Source organism: Parasteatoda tepidariorum, chromosome 8, assembly GCF_043381705.1.
Source record: "Parasteatoda tepidariorum isolate YZ-2023 chromosome 8, CAS_Ptep_4.0, whole genome shotgun sequence".
NCBI classification, from domain to species: domain Eukaryota; kingdom Metazoa; phylum Arthropoda; class Arachnida; order Araneae; family Theridiidae; genus Parasteatoda; species Parasteatoda tepidariorum.
Genome location: NC_092211.1, coordinates 47367376 through 47388743, shown reverse-complemented (window position 1 = coordinate 47388743; position 21368 = coordinate 47367376). Strand labels below are relative to the sequence as shown.

The following is a 21368-nucleotide window of genomic DNA, read 5'->3' as shown; positions in this document are numbered from 1 at the left end:
ATATTAAGGTGTGGGTGGAGTTTGTATTGACATAGTGGACTAGTTGAAAATTGATGCTGAAATCAGGAGATGATGAAAATAATACTTGAATCCGGATCAGAATTTATAAAAAGCTTTTATTTAATATATTTGCAGAGCTCGAGGTACAATATATAAATATTATTCAAAGGAATTTCAGTTGAATAAGTTTTGCATACCAATATTAATAAGCACAGGCCATGGGAGACAATTCCCCCACGACCTGCCTAAACTAAAGCCAAATTAAAAAGTACATGTAATTTTGTTCCCAACAGACACAGAAGCATGGGTAGGAGATCCAAAATTGGCGAATCATCAAAATATAACATAGCCAAAACAAAGCCAACCATCATATCAATATTGGGTTTGAAAGAATACCTTGGCGACGGCATGGTGGCCGAGCGGTTAGCGTGCCTGACTGCGAAGCCATAGGCTGCGGGTTCGAATCCCGCTCTGGGCATGGATGTTTCTCTCTCTCTCTCTTTGTGCTGTCCTCTGTTGTGTGTGTGTATGATGTGTGAATGTGGCCCACCCTATAAACGGGTTTGTGGCGTGGGCAGTGTTGCTCGCCTCCGTGACTTTGGTTCACAGGTGCCACAAAAAGAGAAAAAAAAGAATACCTTGGCGATTACGAGTCGCCAATAAATTTATGAGAATTATTGCAACCATGCAACTGAAACATATTTTCGGTTAGAAAATTTAGAATTAAAAAGTTATTAATAGATTTTTGTTTTCGATTAGAGGCGACAGTGAATTAATAAGTCTGCATTAGTAATGAAATAAAAAGTATCCGTTACATTGATCTATAAGAGAAGAATTAATATTTTATATTCGTTTCAAAAGAATAAGTCTTTGATTTATTTTAAAAGCAATTAATATATATATATATAAATGAAGATATTTTGAATTTAAAAAACGCAAAACTCAGATGTACTATTTATAAACGAATCAGTATACTTAAACGTTCTTGAACCTTGAATAAATTCAGGAAACGATTTTATTCGAAAATTTTTCTGGGGCTCTGATTAAAGGGTATACACCTTGTTACATTTGACGCACCAAGCGTTACATCAAAAAGTAAAAAACGGACGTATCGACACAGGAATTTCAACGGGAGACGAGATTGAATTTCAAAATCTGTTTACCTTGGACGGTTAATTGAAAATTCATGGAATCTTCTCCGAAGTCATTCATTGCCGTGCATGTAAAGGATGCCGAGTCCTCCCTTTCAGCTTTTTCGATAATCAAATCCACACTTTCTCCTCCCCTGATGTTTTGCAACTGCTGACTGTACCTGATAAGGTTCGAGAAGGGAAAAGTAGCATAGATTGAATTATTCAGAAATTTTGGATATAAAAGGGAAATACTACGAGAAAGGAAGTAAACTTAGGTTTCATCTATGTAAATCAATCGCAAATATGTACCGTTACGTTTGACACTCATGGAAATAAAAGAATCTGATAAAAGTAAATTATTACGCAAATTTTAGAGTTGACTGATGAAGGTAAAATATTCCGTAAGCGAAAGCGAGATTGTGGATTACTTTAATGATTTCAATATAAGTTTTTAGTTTGCAAGCATTTTTTCTTTCTGAAACTTTTGCATTTGTAATACACGAGATACGAAAATAAACTAAAAGAAATAATTACCGATGCTTAATAAAACTTGTTGACTTACTAAAACTGGCTTATTTGTTTTGGATTATTACACTGTAAAAAAAAAATTCGAACCAAATTACGGTATGAAGAACTGGCAATTAGGGAGCATCATCCATCCATTTTCAATTCATTCATTTTAAAATCAATTTTCATCGTAAAATATTATTCCGTAATTTTTATAGTAATAATTATTTAGCTAAAGTTATTCAGTGATTTTATGGTAATTATTACTGAGAAATTATGGATGAAATTATGATAAATTATATTAGATTTTTTGTTCAGTAAAATGTTTCGATAAAAATTGATTTGATATGTCATTTTTCTTCTTTTTAAATATAAATATATTATGTATTTTATGCTTCAATGTAACTAGTACTTTACTTTATTTAAAAAATGCTAGTTATTATCATACCTTGGTTTTGATAATAAATCAATTATAACTCCATTTTTTCGCCAAGTAAATGTCATTGGGATGTCACCACTAGAAATGCAGTTTAATTTCACCTTTTCACCTCTTCTTACTGTTAAAGTAGAGAACTTTGTTTCAAATTTGGGTGAACCTAAAATAAAAATAAAGATTAATTTTGATTGTTTAAAAATACTATCACGCACAATTTTTTTTTGATTTGCATCACTAAAATGCTAATATTTTTCCAAGGGAAAAAAGTTTGGATATAACCATAACGGAAATCTAATAAATTCTAACGTAAAGGATAACCTAAGAGAGTAAAAAAACATCCACACTAAATATTCTGATGAAATTGTAGTTAGAATTCCATAGTTTGAAAAAAACTTGGTGTTGGGGCATTACTGCTTAATCTGGACATAAATTTATAAACAATAGCAATAATTGCTTTTAATATAAACTACCTTTACTTACTATGAACTGTGAATCGGACCACTGTGCTTAGACCTGTTCCAACTCCATTATTAGCTTCACAAAGATAAGATCCTTCATCAGATTTTTCAACATTTCTGAAATTCAGTGATCCATTAACTAATATGTGAACATGAGAACTGCTCACAATTGTCTTGAAATTTTCTGGAGACGCATCTAAATGATTAAAAAAAATACTTCAACTAATGGACTCCAATCTACACTTAGCAAGGTATAACATAAAGCGATATAAATGTAAAATTTCGTAGTTTGGCATTTGTTAAATACTTCAAAATTACAAACTAATTGAACATCTATTAACTTTAATAAAAAGAAAAGATTTTTACAGGTTTTGGGTCAGCTTATATCTAAGAAAATCATTCCTAAGATCAATAATGGGATAGACATTTTATTGGCTATGCCTATTGAAGACATGTCAAAAATGTTAAGACAAACTTTTAGATTTATGTTTGTACCATAAATCAATGTGAATTGGCATCAAAGTGTGACATCTATGGTGCATGGTCAATCATACCGAATATGGCAGCTTGAGTAGTTACATGGTCTATTGCAGGACTCTCTGAGAGTTGCTCATGGTAATTACTAAATCGAGTTTTGCTGAATCAGCTGAGCGTGGGTGAATGACTATCAGCAGCACTCAGGTAGTATTTATCTATATTATTACACTAGTAAGATGTTTGGCACTATCTAGTGACGAACATGACACTAATGATCATGGGTTACTATTGCATTACCATTTCCATGAATTTTACCATAATGTACCACATCTCATAATTTTTTTGACAAACTATTCACTTAGATACTTTTTACAAAAGATTTAATGGTGACAACAAATCTTGTTTTAAACAACCATCCCCACTAGGCTAAGCATAAATGTTTTTCCTATTCAGGGATAAAGTATGACCCCTTAAGAGACAAAATATTTTCATTCTCAGGGTTTTTTTTCTGATTACATTTGAAAATAATTTAAGAATTTCTAAAATAATTTTTCTGTATTCCAAATTTTTAATCGAAAGTTTTTAATCATTTATTCGAATTTAAAAGTAAAGTTTTGCAAAGTACAACTTTAACATGTCAAAAAATGTCCAAAAGATAGCATTCACACTTGTATGACACTTTATCAATAGCTGCTGTATGAAAGTAAATATTCAATGACATTTTATTGCGATGAAATTTAAGTTTGAAACAAAATACATTTCTCTAAAGCCCACATAAAAGATATGACAATAAATTCTCTCAAAGTACTGAATCTTTTAACTCATATTCGAAAGCCATTGTCAATTTTAACGATCATTTTTAAACTAAACATAAATGATAAAATAAGACTAGGAATGAAATAAAGATGTTCAATATAGTAGCAACGCCATTTATTTAACGCATATTTAATGAACAAAGCTAAAAAACTTTCAAACTCGAAAATAATATAAAGCATTTTTATGCGTTTTCGTCATAAAATTGATCTTTTTATTGCAGCTCAGTAACTTAAAACCATTCACAAATTTGAAATTATCTCCCAAACTCATTTATCAAAGGCACGAATAAAGAAACTGTCATTACCAAACCATATAAGAAAATCTTTAAATGATTACGCTCAGCATCATTTTCTTCATCAGTTGAGAGTAAAAATGCTGTAGCAAACAAAACCTGATCATTAGCCTTAGAAGTAATGAATATTATTGATTTCTTATTCTTATCTTTCCCTTAGGCTTAAAATTCATAAGAGTATTATGTCTGAAGTCTTTAGTCTACGTCTTTTAATTCCTTTCAAATTATTCTTTGGCATCTAAAAAAGATTACTTTTCTGAAAGAAATCATTTTTCCCTCATGCTAAAATAACTAATAAATATGCTGCTATTTTATATTCTGAATTTAAAGCTTATTAAAATGGTAATTAAAGTTGAATAAAAACTAGTTTAATCAACTTTTTTGAAAAGAAACGAAATGTCTAATTTGTAATAACTGAATAAAATAAGCAAAGGAAACTAAGAAACCAAAGACTCATTTTCTTTTTCTTTATAAATAACATAAATGAACTTACAGTAAACCTTTATTGAACGCATTTAAACATTTGTAAATGCTACGGAACTCAAAAAATGGTATTGTGAAAGATAGTTTTGAGATTGTATATTACTTGCATTAAATCTTTGTTCGGTAAATAAATTAATTTAGTTTCAATATAAAATTCAAGAAACATTTGTTCAATAATAAATTTATTTTTCAATTAGTTAGTTTGAGCAAGTGTTTCTAAAGTTAGCTAATTCGGTGATTCATCTTTATACAATCATTACCACGAGAAAGAAATTCTGATTAAATTATCGTGCTGTATAATAATGACAGTTCTATAGAGAAAAAAAAAAAACATTTTAGAGTTTTAGTCGAGAAATTAAAAGTAATGCAATTTATGAAAAAATTCACTTAGTAATTTTTCATTCATATTTTAATGATTAACCAGAAACTATGGGTTTGAAAATTGTAGTCCTTTTTACAAACCTCTAAAATAATAATACGAAAATAGATAACTGAAAGGTAAATTTAACCGATTGGTTTTTATGTCATTCTCCAAGAAATCAGGATAGAATTACTAAATTTTGCCAAATTTACTAAATTATATCACACAACATAAAAGTATATTTTATGGTAAATTGAACCAAAATCATTACCAAAGCTCTTCGGTAAAAATCAACGAGCTTTTTGGTGTTGTCATGCGGTAAATTTAACCATATTCTGGTAGTTTCGACCATACTTTCTTCCTTAGAGTGGGACTGTATATTCATGGAATATTCGTTCTTTCGATTAACTTAAATAATATAACTCCATTTCCCAAAATTATGTTACCTTTTATAACTACGTTTGCGGTATACAAATGTTACAAAATCAAGTAATTCTTAAATACATAATTGCATAATTGAGTTTTAAATTGGTTGCAATAATCACTTCGAAACTGTTATATTTTAGACATTATGGAAATTTTTATGAGAGTTCTTACTTGAGTTTACTTTCCATCTTACATGAGGCTGAGGAACGCCATCAGCTTGACAATCAATTTTTGCTGAATGCCCAGCAATAGCTGATGTGTCTCTTGGTTGTAAAATCCATCTCGGTGGCACTAAAATAAAATTTTCAAATTTAATATGAATGAATTAAAGATTATAGGGAAATAAAACTAAATCAGACTAATTAAATATAAATGAAACATTGAAAAATGAGCAAGCAAATTTATTAATATTATTATTTTTTATATGTCTTTTAGTTTCGCTTAAAATAGCTGTAATTCAGTTTTGAATGCCATTAAAAGGAGATTTCAAAGATGATTTACTTGGAAATGTTCCAAGCTGTTTTATAAGTTTTTATTTCACATCAGATTCTCATATTTTATTTTCTATAAAGCTTGAATGAGGCCAAACAGGGCTAAAAACGATCTCAACTTGACTGAATAAAAATGACGAGTTATATACTTTTTGACATTTAGATACTTGAATTACTGAATTTCTAAAGCTTTTAAACACACGGTACAAAAGCTGTGTACACCACTGCACCATTTCGCCGACATACACGTTGATTTGACCAATTTTTAATCTTCATAAAGTCATTTTGGTACCTTCAAATTTAATTTTTACAGCCTTTAAAACAAGGCAAAATAAAAATATTACTTATTGCGTGCAATGGATGAGGAAATATTTAAATTTGAACCACTTCATTTGAAACTTTCATTTTTTTCAGGTTTTGTTATAATGGTCGAGGAATAATAGATAAGTATCGAAAAGGGATAAAAATTAAAAAAGTTATTCTGGTCTATTTTTGATGAAATATTATTTTGTTTATCGAAATTAATTTTTTTTTTTTTTTTGAAATTTCCATTGAACGTAAGTATTCTAATTTTAATGCAAAAACTATTATAGTGAAGCATTTGACCTTGTTCCTTTGCAGGAATAATGTTTTCTTAAATTTATTTCCTAAATTTTAAAATCGAAAAAGATCAGTATTTAAGGTTTTACATACCTTTAACTGTCAGTCGAGTAGAAAATGATCCTGATCCAACATCATTTGTCGCCATGCACGCATATTCACCGTTATGTTTAAACGCCAACGTATTTAGTGTCAAGGTCGACACAAACCCATTTCCACCATAGTATATGTCAGCATCAAACTCTTCTTCAATTAAAGGCAAACCATCTTTTAGCCATCTTGTTGTAATTGGTGGATCACCGGCAACTACAATGCAAGTTACTGCTGTCCGCATTCCTTCGTGAAGGTTACCGGGAAAGCTAAATTGCCCAATGTTTGGTTTAGCTGTAATTAAAATAAAACTTACAGTTTTCGTATTTTTCGGAGAAATGGAAGTATATTAACTTAAATTTGGTATAAAAAAGCACTTTTTTTATCAGAATACTTTGGCATTTACCAGCTTTTCCTGATTGATTGAGAATGACATTTTTTTAAAATTAAGTTTATTTATCTGACTTAACTATTATTTAAATACGACGTATGCTTGAAATGGTCAATAATAGTTAGTCTTGTTTGTAATTGGTATGAGAATATTTAGTTGATATTTTGTTCTGGTTCCAAGCAAAATGGGACTTCTGAATTTATGACACAAGTAATATAGCTTATTAACTTTTAAATTTGTTATTGTAATTAATTGTGAAAGTGCAGTATTAAATTATCTATTCTGAAATAATCTATGAGAGGAATTTTTGCTATGAGATAGTGTGATACATGGTACACCATCGTATTTATAACATGGTCAATAATGGTTAACATTGTTGGTTATTAATCTGGGGATATTTGGATGATCTGAATACGTTGTACGTAGGAAACAAACACGTCAAGTAAAATTCAGACCGGGTATACTACTGTATTGAATGAAAAAAAAAACTCATAAAAATTAGAACAACCATAAATCCACATTAATTATCAGAATAAGGAGCAAGATAGTCGCAAAAATTTTGTGGATTATGGTAAGATAGTCACAAGAAATTATGTTACGTAATTTTTAGTTTGTCGTAGCTCAGGGAAAGCTGAATATTTTAAATGGATATCTTTTTGCCAGTAAATGTTCAAAATTTGTTTTATTAAAAATTGAGATATTTTTCTTTAATATGAAATAATTATTTTTGATGTACAATTTTATTTATTTACAGAATTAGGAAAATGAAATACTATTTGAACAGTTGAAGTATGCTTATTAATGAAAGTGACAGTAATGAAAATGTATCTCAATACAAAATTAAAATTTACTCTCCAAGAAAAAAAACTGTGAAATTCGCAAAAACTTCCGCTATTTATCATAAATCATTTTATTAATTTTTATTACTCATCGTAGAAATGCCCAAAAATGACCTTTATGTTAGATATTTTCTTTTGAAGTCGGCTCTGACCAAAAAATTTTTATTGACTTTTTAGATCTAAAAATTTGCATGCACCGGCTTTGAAGAAAATAGAACCAAACTAAAAGTGGAGAAAGCTCAATTTTTTTTTCAAAATTTCAAAATAAAGGAAAACCTAACACAACTTTTTCATTTAGTATAAGCCGGCCTTTCCCAAAATTAGAAGAAAATACTCTAGCTTTAAGAAACGAACATTAAATTGGTAAGGTTTTCAAGATAAATTTTGAAAAAAAAATTTCGAAGAATTTATTTTAATTATTTAAAATTAATTTATTGTCTTATGAATTTACGAAAATTTCGAAAAGAATGTACCTGTTTGTATATTACATTGTCTTTTTAATTCTTATAATTAAAATAAATTCAATTTAAATCAGATAATGAGTCCTTCTATTCATTTTCAAAAAATATCACCAGAAAATATTACCATTATAAAAGCAGTAAACTAACAGAGATGATTAAGCAGAGAAACTCACTTCGTATAACGATGGAAAACGTTCTTATGGCAGGTATACCTTGATTATATAAAACTTCACAACTGTAGATACCATCATCTGTACCGGGCTGCATTTCTGATATTTTTAAAGTTCCATTTGGAAACACTTGTTGTCTTTGGTTCACAGGCAATAGTCTGCCTTCTAATAACAAAAGAAAAATTCTGTTCAAATTGATCCAATATTGTCATATATAGTATACATAAATATATCTTTTTGAAGTCTAAAAAATTAAATTCGGATCCTTTCTATTGCAATTTTAATACGCAATAAAAAAACAAAAATTTGCTTTCTACATTTAGATTTTCTTTCATTAGAAGTTTAATATTATTCATAAAATGTTTATGCTTCCTGCATGGAAATGAAAAAGTTTTTTTTTTGTCCTAATAAACAATCAGCGTTTTCATGCTATTAATATTGATTCAAATGAAATAATATATATTAATGCTTGATCCATCCTGCACTGGTTTTGGAAAATATCATAAAATGAAATCTATTCATAAATAAAGTAAATAAATAAAAAAAACTAATATTTTAAATTGCAAACTTGGTAAATTAAAAATAGAGTAGATAAATTCCATTTAAATAAAAATTTAAAAACAAAATAATGTATTTTACATAAAGTTTCAGCAACACAGCCAGAATTTGTTATATTCTCAGTTTCCCCTTAAAATTGCACTTTAAATTGAAAACAATTAGGTTTTATAAAATAGAATTCTCATGCAAGAATAAACTTTGTCGACCTAAGTAACACTCCTTTAAGTTAGATCTTATTTGCCTAATTAATCCGACTTATGTGCTTAAATGGATCTCTTATGGAACCTATAATTAATCTTCCATTTACAACACTAGATTAATTTCGAATTAAGCTTTCTAATACACTCTTCCAGGAAGCATGAATCAATTCTCCTTTACAAGTAAATTTTGTGTACAATGATTTCACACTAATTTTACACTCTTTTCAGTGTATGAACAAAATTTCAGTAAATTAGAAAACGAAATTTCACTTTTAAATACTTAAAGAGTAAAAATATTTAAATAAATAAAATTAAACACTTTTTATGAATGAAACTGTTGATGTTTATTAATTCTTGTACAATTGAGACAGAATTGCTGCACAATATATATGCTGCATCGATTATTCATAATTATAATTAATACTTGCTTACCCTTCTTCCAGATGATACTATCAAATGGGTAACCTCCAAATGGACAGAGTACTGAAAATTCTTCTCCCGAGAGAGCACTTAAATTATTGAGAGGTCGGATGAAGAGGCTACCAAAAACATTTAGTCTTCTAGAATGGACTGTCCTACCGGCATCATTAAGAGCTTCACAGGAGTAGAGGCCGCTGTCAGTTATGTCTAGAGAAGTAATGTTGACATAGCTAAAAACCTCTCCATGGTTGCTTAAGTAAGTGCTGACCAAAACTCCAGGACGAGTAGAAAGAGGCCATATATTGTCCATGGACCATTTAACTTGAGGAACTGGATTACCCGTTGCGACACACATCAAGGACACAAAACTACCAGATCGAACTATTTTCTCGGGGAATGTCATTTTGAATTTAGGTGCAACATCTAAACAGGAAAACGCATATGTATACTAGAGGCATATATTTCCAATAAATACTTTTATAAAATAAATGAAGATTTCGCAGTGTATCTTACAGTGATCATTCAAAAATTGTTTAATCAACTGACATACCTATGCTTAACAATTTCTATGCATATTAAGGTAATATAATAAACGTTCCTATGCTACAAGTACATTTAAAATAAATTTGTATTTTTATGCGAAATTTTAAAAGCCTACTTTAAGACTTTAAAATTGTAGAAAAAATATTTTTCAATTTTTAAAAGCACTTAATTATTCACTCAGATACTTTGAATCTTATAATTATGGTCAAAAAATCAATATGAGGTACTCCTTATCTACATAAAAAATTATTTACTTTAAACATATTCTTCAGTGTATAAACACAGAATAGATACTGAAAAAAACTTTTCATTATAGTACGTTGTATGTTTGTTATGCTTCTTTACATTGATTTATTTTCATTTATATTATGTGATGGTTAATCTAAATAATTAGTAGATTTTTTTTATTAAACTCGTAATTGAAATGTTTAAAATTAATGACATAACTTCTGATACAGTTGTTTTTAAATAAAAATGCGATTAGTAAAGTATGTAAGCAGGATGTATAGAAGATGCTGACATTAATACTTAATTTTAGATTTCTCGCCTTGAAAGACATTTTAAAACCCGAGACATTTTAGATCGGAAACTGTTATTTAGTGCCTTAATAAAGGTCAGCACAATATGAAAATCATTATTAATATCAATCAGAGCAAAAGATGCAAAAAATCATCAAATGAAATTAGTTTCGACGAACACTATTTGAACAATGATATTGAACCGATTCTTGACGACTGAAATCTGTTCGTTAATTTGATTGATTTTTAAAATGATTCATAATATTTTAAAGACGCTTCTAGTTTCCTTTTAACTCTTGATGTATTAAGTATACATTTTACAGGTATATTAAAAAAAAAAAAAAAAAAAAAAAAAAAAAAAAAAAAAAAAAAANAAAAAAAAAAAAAAAAAAAAGAAACAGAGTAGTTCAAAATTATTCAACCAGTTACAAACTCTGTTTATTTGAAGTATATGACGTTTAAGGACGGGTCGTATCAAAAATAGATATATTTATTAAGTTTATGGCAAATGTCACAAATGTGCACTGTATAGATTATTGGTCCATACATGGGTAGTTGTATGGACCGCTTACACATTCCATTAGGAAATCAGTTCCCTTCAACCATTCAGCCGCAAGTTTCTACCAAATTTTGCCCCAGCAACAGCAATGTGTTCCTACAATGTTGTTGGCACTGGATCTGCATAATCTTTGCTTTTCCATCTGGCATAGTTGGGTACATAGATTTTTTTATTTACAAGTTTATGTTCCTGTAGTCCCAACAGCAATGCAAGAGCACACCACAACTGATGTAATGAAAATTGATAGAAACATGATATTGAATTTATGGACGGATAGTTTCCAATTGTGAAAAGTGACTGATGACCAAGGGTACTTGCATTGAATATTTGCAGAATGTACCAAGAGCATGGTAAATATACGTGTCCTTCATTTTATCACCCGTCTTTCCACGTCATACTTGAAAAGAAACAGTACTATGATACGGAGTGACTCATTTAAGCTAACTACGTACACTGTGAAAGAAATTCCCATCAAATTAGAGTAAAAAGTACCGTAAAATTATTTTTTACCGGTACATGTTATGAAACAACGAAACTGATATACCGTAATTTCTACAAGAATAACTTCCGTAAAATCACTTAATGACTCTAATTATTTAAATATTACTGTAAACCTTACGGTACTTACATAAAAAATGTACCCGAAAAGCGTTACTTTATACAGTAATTTCTTCTGCCTATTTTTACAGTGTCGGCTTTATTAAGGATTAACCAAAGCTACGTCTCGACCTTATCATATACATTTTTATTTAAACCAATATTCTGCTTTTCATACTTATCCTTTAAATTGATATACATTCCTTACGTTGATATTTACCTCCAATAATCAGCTGAGCGCTTGCTTGATTTCCAAACACGTCTCTAGTGGCAAAACATTGATACATCCCAGCATCTTGTCTCACTGCTCTAGTGAGATGGAGTATAGTTGGAGTTGGGTAGGAAATTCGAATATTCGAAGAGACGAATTTCATATCTTTTTTCCATATCACTGAGTCCACTGGTCCTCCTATTATTGAGCAGTTAAAAGTTGCATTTTTACCGATGTCAGTTCTTGCAATTTTTGGAAAAATTGTTGCTGTTATATCTTCTGCAAATACATTAATGAAAAATTAATTAAAAAATTTATTTGTTTAATGAAAGGGCATTCATTGACCAATACGTGCGTAATATAATGAACTATACATAGAATCTTATTTATGGCCTGAAAAAACCTATCCACAGTAAAAAATGCCTGTAAAAATTACTGTATAACGTTTTACTGTAAAACGGATTTTGAGGTAAACTGTATTCTATTGAGGATGCACTCAAACTTCCGGTACTTTACACTGTAATTTGATTCGTATTCTATTAAGGATGCACTCAAACTTCCGGTACTTTACACTGTAATTTCATTCAGAATCTTTAAGAGAGTACGGTAAAAAGTATTATTTTACGCACGTACACATTCAAGCACTTGTATTAAAATAAAAACTGGATAACTGCATTTTAAATGTTTATTTTTTTCAAAAATTCCATTGTTAAATTTGTGCATGAGAATAGTATTTGTTCAAAAGAAAAGTGCAAATCGTTATGTTAGAGATCAAACAGCCCTCATAGTGGCTTTGGTCAAAGTCGTTCTCTGAAATTAAGTTCAATTATTTGACACACATTGGTTTGTTGGTTATGAAAGCTAGTCTTATAAGGTTTTACCGCACAATTCTTAAATTATTCGCAATTGTTTTTCATTCACGGATGATGGATCGCGCGTAATCTCCCCGTAATTCTGGTAATCCAAATTTATCAATCTTTAGCTATGATTATTAGACTAATACTCTATAAGTTCAGTGAATGAATGCGTGCTTTCTTTTCATAATTTTTTTTCACGTTGATGAATTCACAAGTAAACTGCTTACAAAATCTGCTTCTCTTTTGCTCTGCAGTCATAAGTATGTTGTTTATTGTATTAATCATGATAATATTTTTTTTTGTGAATTAATAAAGATTTTGTGAAGCTGATTTTTTTTTCAGACAGGTTATTTTTAAAAAAAGAAAAACCCTGATTAGATAAGTTTTAGGAAAATTAGTTATCAACAAGACTTAAATATTAAAAACTTTGAAGTGGGAAGTGGATCAAAATATTTCTTGAATCATATTTTTGCAACCTATCTCATCAGACACATTAATCAAGCAGTGCTTTCTTATTCTTACTTTATTCTTTCATTAGTGTTTTCTATTTCTTATTTTATTCTTATCACATCGTTGAATACACATGTAAGCTGTTTATAATATCTGTTTCTCTTTTTCCCTGCAAACCTAAGTATGGTGTTTAAAGTGTTATCCACTGTAATATTTTACTTTGTTTGAGTCTAAATCAAGTTTTTGCCGAAACTGATATTACCAGTCATAAAAAAAAATGATTAGACCAATTTCAAGAAAGTCGATCATAACCAATATTTGATTATCAAAAATTAGAACTCCTTTCAACTAACAGTTTTATTTATTATTAACTATTCCTTATTAAATTAGCAATGATTATTTATTTCATTCATGTGAAATTTTACCACGTTACATGTTATTTATATTTATCAAACACAATTTCTATAATTATAAATTTATTATAGTTAAATGTTTTTTTTTTCATTTTCATTCCACTTAAAATAAAACTGACATATTTCTAAACCAAACAATATTTTAATACATCAAAACTTAGCATATAAAGTCTTACCTACCGAAAACAACATCGAGCCTAATATTACTTTTTTGTGGTTTTACTTTTTATCAGAAATGAAGTAGAACATTGATCATTTTAAGTATAAAAAATGGGAAACAGTAAACTCGTATTTCCTGAAGGAATTTGTCTCCTCTTCGAGTAAGAAAGAGTTCTGCATCCTAAGGCCATTTCATAATGAGAACGTCAAATTGGCTGACAGGAAAAAAAAAGCCTTTCTTTTGCGTAGCTTATTGCTAGTAGGAAGTTTACCAGTAAGCTGTCGAGAAAAATAAGGATTTGGAAGGGCTTTTGACTTTGCAATTTTTTACAATTCAGCGTCATTTTTTTTTAATAATACTTATGTAGAATCCACTGATTTTACTTTTCTTAGAGCAAATGAATGGATAATTAGAAAAGACAATAAGAAAAAAATGCTTCATTTAATTATTTTCCAGCCATTTTTTTAAAAAATTTATGTCGTTTTTTTCTCTTTATATTTGTGGAATTAGTATGCAAGTACGTGAAGTGATTCTTTTCCTTCCTTTTAAAAATAAAAAAGAGATTAAGATTATTAAGATTCATTTTGAAATTTCGAAATAAAAGAATAATTTTTGCATTTATTAGACGCTTTTTTAAACTATCATCTTAAAACTAAAAAACGCACAAGGCATATTTGATTAAAGCTTTAAATATTGACTCAAATGATTCTTTCCCTGAAACAATAATCTTAGTTTTTTTTTATTTTTTATATTTGCATTTGGAATTTAGAAAAAGTTGATTAGCTTGCCAATAAAATAAATTATTTAGAATTAATCAATATCGAAATCGATTGATATGTCATAAAAAAAACAAAGCTGCAATAATACCGAACAACTTAATTTTAAGTTTTAATCAGTAATTGTTTTTTTGAAAGCTTCAGGCAAACGTATAAATTTAACGGTTAAGAAAAAATATCGAGATTACCAAAAGGACGAGATAAACGTTATTGTTTATATTTGCGAAAATATTTCTTTGTAATATGCTTATTCTCATTAGAAGCGTATTTGTTGAAATTAAATACTTCAAAAACCAGTGAGAAGGCAAAAGAAAAATAAAGTTAACAGAAATAAAGCTGCTCTTCTATAGAGTCAACTTTCGAACAAAAATGACATAAATCAATAAAAATATACTTATTAATTTTTATCAAGTTCTTAAAACATTAACAAATATTTGTAAATATTTGCTGGAGATCATCTAGTTATACAATGGAAGTGAACACATTATTTCTTTATTAAAGAAAACATTATGATGCCAAACAAATAGGTTAAAATTGCATATTTTTTTTAATTAAGCATTATAAAAGTCCTTCTATTCATAGCTGATTATTTATCTCCATATAATTATAGCCAAAAGTGGAAGAAACCTACAATGAGAACAAGGAGTTGCATAGAAAATGATTTCAATTATTTGAAAATCAGAAGTGGAAATCAGCCTGTTTATTCCATGGGAAATATCACATTTTTTCATGATTCTGTATGATTAAACTAATGTATTGGGATTTTCTGCCTAATTAAACTAAATGCATATTATTTAAAAATAACCCTAATAAAAATTATTTCATAAATACTTAAGTATTTTTCTTCTTACGATTATACCCATTATACGATTATATCATATTCTTTAACTAACCAGAATAAAAATCATTTATTGAGTACATAGGTAATTTTCCACCATACGACTAAACAATTTTTTTAATACACATTATAAAAATACTTTTATGCACAACTTAGCATTCACTTTCTTATTATTATACCCACTAGTGGAAAGAAGCAGGGAGTATAAACAGACAGAAGTATCAGAACTAGAAAGCATTGCCGTAGTTACTAAATCCTTACCAGAAATCAGCCTACTTATACAACGAAAAGGACCACAATTTTTCGGTATTAAAAAAGATCCTACATCATAAGTTATGATTGTATCTTCGCTTAAGTAAGATAAGTCAAAACAATCTACAGAATGGCTAAAAGATGGGAAAAAACAATAAACTACTGTCAGGAAAAAAAAGAAAGATTCGGCCTATCAGAAGACTCTTCGTAGGAAATAAACTGTCTTCAAAGTCAAGGATGTCTTATCAGAAAAAGACCTTGAGTCACGGGTAGTTTTTTGTTGATTCTTTCGTAGAAGAACTCTAGAATTCTGTTTGTCTTTTTGAAGAGGAAAAAGAAGTATATTGGGAAAGAGCTGGCGAAACTTAGTTTCTCATTTAACACGATTTTACAATTTCAGTGATTGTCTTTGCAAGAAGATCCAACTTTTCTTTCTTGCTTTTAAAAGCTAAACATTTCGTGAACGTAATGACAAATGCTAGAAATGAAATTAAATAGAAATGAGTTAGATGAGTAGAGCATGCTGCTGATATCTTGAGGCAAAAATTAAAACTTCTTAATACAAAGAGTTAGTTTAAAAATATTTAATTTCCAGAAAGTTTGATATATATATAGCAACCAAGACTGTTCCAAAAAGAGGTAAAGAAACGGAACAAGCAGCAAACCAGACTAAGACTATATATTATAAAAGTCTATATACTATAATCCTGAAAATAAAAGTGGAAGTACATAAATTACCCGATGGAAAACAGAATTTTTTGGATGAATTTAGAAAGAAGCAGGTTCGATATAGTTTCCGTTAATGTATTTTGGATTCCTTCTGTTATAGTAATCCTTCCAGCTATCGTTTGAAGTAATAACTTATTTTGTTTTATTTTATCTTAAGAAACTTTCTTCAAATATATATGTTGACGTAGCGTGACGTATATGTCACTCAAATTACAAGAATTCTTCTTATCTCAAACAAAATTGTTTTCAAAACAAGCAAATGTTTCATTTTATTCCTTTCATAAAACAATTAGTGACAAACAGAAGAAAACATTCCTTAAGTTTCCTTTTGTTTTTTTGTTTTCTTTAAGCATTTTTTAATAGAAGCCCTTGTTGTGTCACAGCTTGTAAAAAAGTCAAGTGATATTTGGTTAAAAACAAAAGAAAAGAAAAGAAAAAAATTTGTCACCAGTAGAAACAAGAAAGGAGAGTTAGTAAGTGGATCCAATGAGGTAACTAATATGTGGAAGGACGACTTTCAAGGCTTACATGAAGGCAGAAATGATACTGTCGATTTCTGGATCAACCAAATGGATTCAGTAACTATTTGAGAAGCGGAAAATCCTCCTCCCTTCTCCAATGAAGGGAAGCTTGCTATTAAAAAACTAAACCAGAAGATTTAAAAATGACTAGTACTAACTAGTAAGGTTTAAAACTAACTTAAAAATGATTAGTTTTTAAAAATAAGGTCTTAAAGCTTGTTTTCTAGACAATGATACGCAGTATAAGCATCAAAAATGAATATGATACCAAATGATACACTTCCATAAATCGAAGTCCAATTCCTTTTTAAAAATATTTTCTTAATATTAAAATTCTCTTGATATGTCTTGGTATAAAATAGTTTAAAGTAAATTAAATTTAGTTTAGTACCATATTGAATAATTACTATTTTGATAAAAACCTTTTTATTAAACTAGAAGTACTTACTCTACTTTATTTATGCATTACGTTTCAATAGCACTCGACTTAGTGTATAAAACTACTTACCTTCAACTATTAATTCAGTTTCCATTTTATCTTCACCCATCGTATTGCTTACATAGCACACATATTTTCCAGCATGGGAAGATTTTATTTTTTCAAAAATTAGAATTCCATTTTCCTGTCTTACGAGAGGTCCTAGTCCAGTCAATGTAAGTTCATCACCAAATTGCTTTCTCCATCTGTGATTCGGGACCGGATGTCCTTGAGAAATGCATGGTAGAGTAACTCTTTGTCCTACTCTTGAAGAAACTCGGTTGAATCTTCTTATTATCCTAGGGGCTTCATTATGGTGGGGTTCTGAAATGTTTTTTTTTTTTTTTTATAAAGTATAATTCAGTTTTTATAGATGTAACAAAAAATGAAGCGTAGACATGGTTAAAAAACATATAATTTAAGCGTATATTTATAACTCGTATTTTACAATTTTTTTATATTATTATATATTATTATAAATTTATAACTCGTAAGTAGAAAATCAAAAATATTGATTTCGGAAATTTGCCGGGTCAATGTAATAAATAGAAATTTATTGTATTTTTTTTAATACTTTTAAAGATGGGTTATTTTTTCTTCGGAAATAGTTCGCTTATTTCATCAATAGATGGCTGCACTGCTTAGCTCTGCTTATTTTCGAATTCTTGTGAGTGTTTATGGTGTATAACATAATTTGCCTCCAGGTGGCACCACCATCATAAATTTGAAATTCAATCACAGTAGTGATATTTATAAGAAATTTTAATTATCCTTTTAAACTGGGATTTTTTAGTTGAATTATGTGTATTTAAGTTTATTTATATTTAATTAGTATTGTCTTATCACTTTTATAATGTATTATTTAATTTGTGACTGTTTTTATAATGGAAAATTTTTGTTGTTGTGACGTTCACTGGTTGCGCTGTTGCTCGTGGGATGAAAACGGATCAGTCCGAGATTCATTCACCTTGCTGACATGAGAATAAAAAGGTGGTGAAGAATGGCTGAGGGATGATGGACTAAGACGGAACCGCTGAGAGGATGAGGAATTAAAGCCGGAGTCGCTGAAAAGAATGGACTAGCCCGGAGCCCCTGAGGGGAAGAGCGGAAGTTTTGAGCAAGGTTTGATGAGCTGAGTTCCGGAGCCGCTATGTTTGAATCTGTTTGCCTATCCAGAGCGTCCCAATGATGAAAGTCTGTTGTCTCACAAGTGCTAACTGCCTTACTATAAGGAAGCCTAAGGAAGTGTAAAGTGTTGGAGTGCTGTCTATTAGAGAATGGAATGTTGACCTGATCCACGAGTCTGTGGGCATTAACAGTGGGCGTTCCAGGGATTTGGTCCCTTAAAACCTTGTCTGAATCCTTCAGAGGGAATCTCCCGAGTCCACTTCCACTTCGGCTTTTCTGCTCCGGTCACAAAGAAAGATCATATTCCAGCTGAACTTAGGCAGCTAGCTTTGGAAATTTTAGGCGAGATTCCCAGTGACGCCGTAAGAATTTACACAGACGGTAGTAGACTAGGAGACCTTGCTGGTAACGGCGTCTTCATTGAAATATCTGGGCAAAATTACTCCATCTGTCTCCTTAATCCTGATTTCACTTCAGTCTTTCGAAGTGAATTAATCGCAATTGAACAGGACATCGATGCTATAATCAACGAGAGTGACTTTGGAGGTCTTTGGATCTTGTCGGACAGTCGCAGCTCCCTTCAACACCTACACAATTGGACTAAAGTTGGAGACAAAACAAGCATCTCCCTCCCTCTTAAACTTCAACTTATTTCAAAGCACCACGACGTTCATCTTCAGTGGATACCATCCCACGTTGACATCTTTGGAAATGAGCAAGCGGATCGCTTGGCCAAGAAGGGCAGTAGTCATTAAACATCTTCGTCATCTGCCCTTACCTACTCAGAGTATCAATCCGAAATCAAAAGTCATCTATCAAAAAAGTGGAGGATCCCCCCCTCTCATCATGGGTATGCGGCCAAGGAACCGGGCTCTTCACTTGTTCATATAGGTGATAGAGCATCTCAAACAGCTATTTCCAGACTGGCAAGTGGACACGCGAATAGTCTCTTGTACTTTGAAGGAAGAAAGACTTATGCAGTCTGCTCCAAATGGGAAGTCCAGCAGGCCTCTGCCGAACATATCCTTGACTGCTTGGGCCTTTCCTAGGAGGACTTATATGCTACTCCACTTCTTGTCATCAACTTTTTGAGGGTCAACAACCTACTGGATCTTGTCTGACTTCGTCAGATATTTAGAGGATAAAGAACAACAACAACAGAATAATTTATCCTGACTTTTCATTGTTTCTACTATATTTTAGGATATATATTTTAAGGTAAGCTTTTTATTTGTAATCGTGTTTACAGGGTTCAGAGAATATTGTGATCTATATTTTTAATTGATTTTAGTAGATTTTAAGATAAGTGTATATTTTAATCTTAATTGTTTTTTCTGGATTTGGAGTAATAGAATATAAAGCCTTCAATTTTCAAATTGCATTTTATTGAAAAGATAATTTTGCGTTGATAAATTTTAAACTTGAAGTAACGTAAAATTTGAAAATATTTGATATCGACTTGATAGCATTTGGAAATGTTTGGAGTGTGTTTTTGTTTGAAAATTTGAGCTTTAATAAAATTGGTTGTAAATGTTAAATGTTTCAAGTAATTCCTTTGTTGAACCTGGGTGACTCAGTTACCAAAGTTAATTTATTGATCACAGCATAATCAAAGTTTTAAGGGTGACAGTACATCAAGTACCGTCATAAATTTACAAAACATTATGAATTTTTGACGAAATTTAACTATCATTGATTAATTAAAGTTATGATTTCAGCAAAGTAATGAAAAATACTGTTCAATATTTACTGATGTAGCAAAAAAGTATGTGGCATGGTTGAGGGGCGCCGATATATTAATATTTGCTTCACGCTCAAAAATTATTAAAACGGAATATTTATCTACGGCCTCCTCTGATAAATCTTAAACTTTTTTAATGATGCTAGAGATCAATACAGAGGTTTCTATTATTAGGTTGTAAGAATACAACTTGTAAAGTGGAAATTAAAAATATTGACCTGAAAAACTTGACGAGGTAAAAAGTTTAAGTATTCCTTTAAAATTATGAAATTTGCAAATTTAATGGACATTGATTAATTCACAATTAAATTGCAATGAAAATATATATAAAATACTCAAATTACTTTGGTCAAAAATTAGAATTTTTTCTTCAAATAAAATTCTACTTTGCACTTACCATTTTAAACATAAAAATTTGAATCTAATTAATTAATTTACATCACAATATATTCTCTTAAAATGTATCTTTTTTCCCTTCCTAGAACATTTGTATACAGTTAAGCACTTCCGAAACATCTACTTGTTGTTTAAGGGAAAGGATAAGCTTCCACAACGTCAAGTCCAATGGCATATACTGCTGCAATATGATCAAAATTGCACATCACTTTCATCTTCCTCCCAAACAAACTGTTTACAATCTGATGCTAGAGCTTAAGCTGTTTCCAGGACCAATACTATTTTGATCCTTAACAATAATAGCTGCTCTGCTTCCTAACCCCTGTGCCATAAAATTATATTTCTGTTATAAAATCCTCATAAAAGTTAAAAAAGACATATAAAAATAATTAAGGGGATGAAATTTTTTGGAATCTCGATATCATAAAGAAAAAAACAAAACAATATTTACTAAGTAAGTTAATCAATAAACAAATCCTGACTCTTTAGCCTGCACACCAGATTTCGAAACTTTATTTCTTTAACATTCTACTAGTAATGTATAAAAAGGGAAATTCTCATAATAAAGTCCTGTAATTTAAAATTATTACAT

General features: G+C 29.8%; 1 protein-coding gene across 1 annotated transcript in view; it reads right to left on the bottom strand.

Moving 5' to 3' along the window:
• LOC107439299 (cell adhesion molecule Dscam1-like) overlaps positions 1–21368 on the bottom strand; it is a 106734-nt gene that overhangs the window by 26867 nt on the left and 58499 nt on the right. The window contains exons 6-14 of the mRNA XM_071183887.1: positions 17542–17835; positions 12047–12316; positions 9622–10032; positions 8435–8596; positions 6574–6864; positions 5561–5680; positions 2557–2730; positions 2089–2236; positions 1164–1312 (exon numbers count right to left, since the gene is read on the bottom strand). Coding sequence (XP_071039988.1) covers positions 1164–1312; positions 2089–2236; positions 2557–2730; positions 5561–5680; positions 6574–6864; positions 8435–8596; positions 9622–10032; positions 12047–12316; positions 17542–17835 — 2019 coding nt within the window. The remainder of the gene's footprint in view (positions 1–1163; positions 1313–2088; positions 2237–2556; positions 2731–5560; positions 5681–6573; positions 6865–8434; positions 8597–9621; positions 10033–12046; positions 12317–17541; positions 17836–21368) is intronic.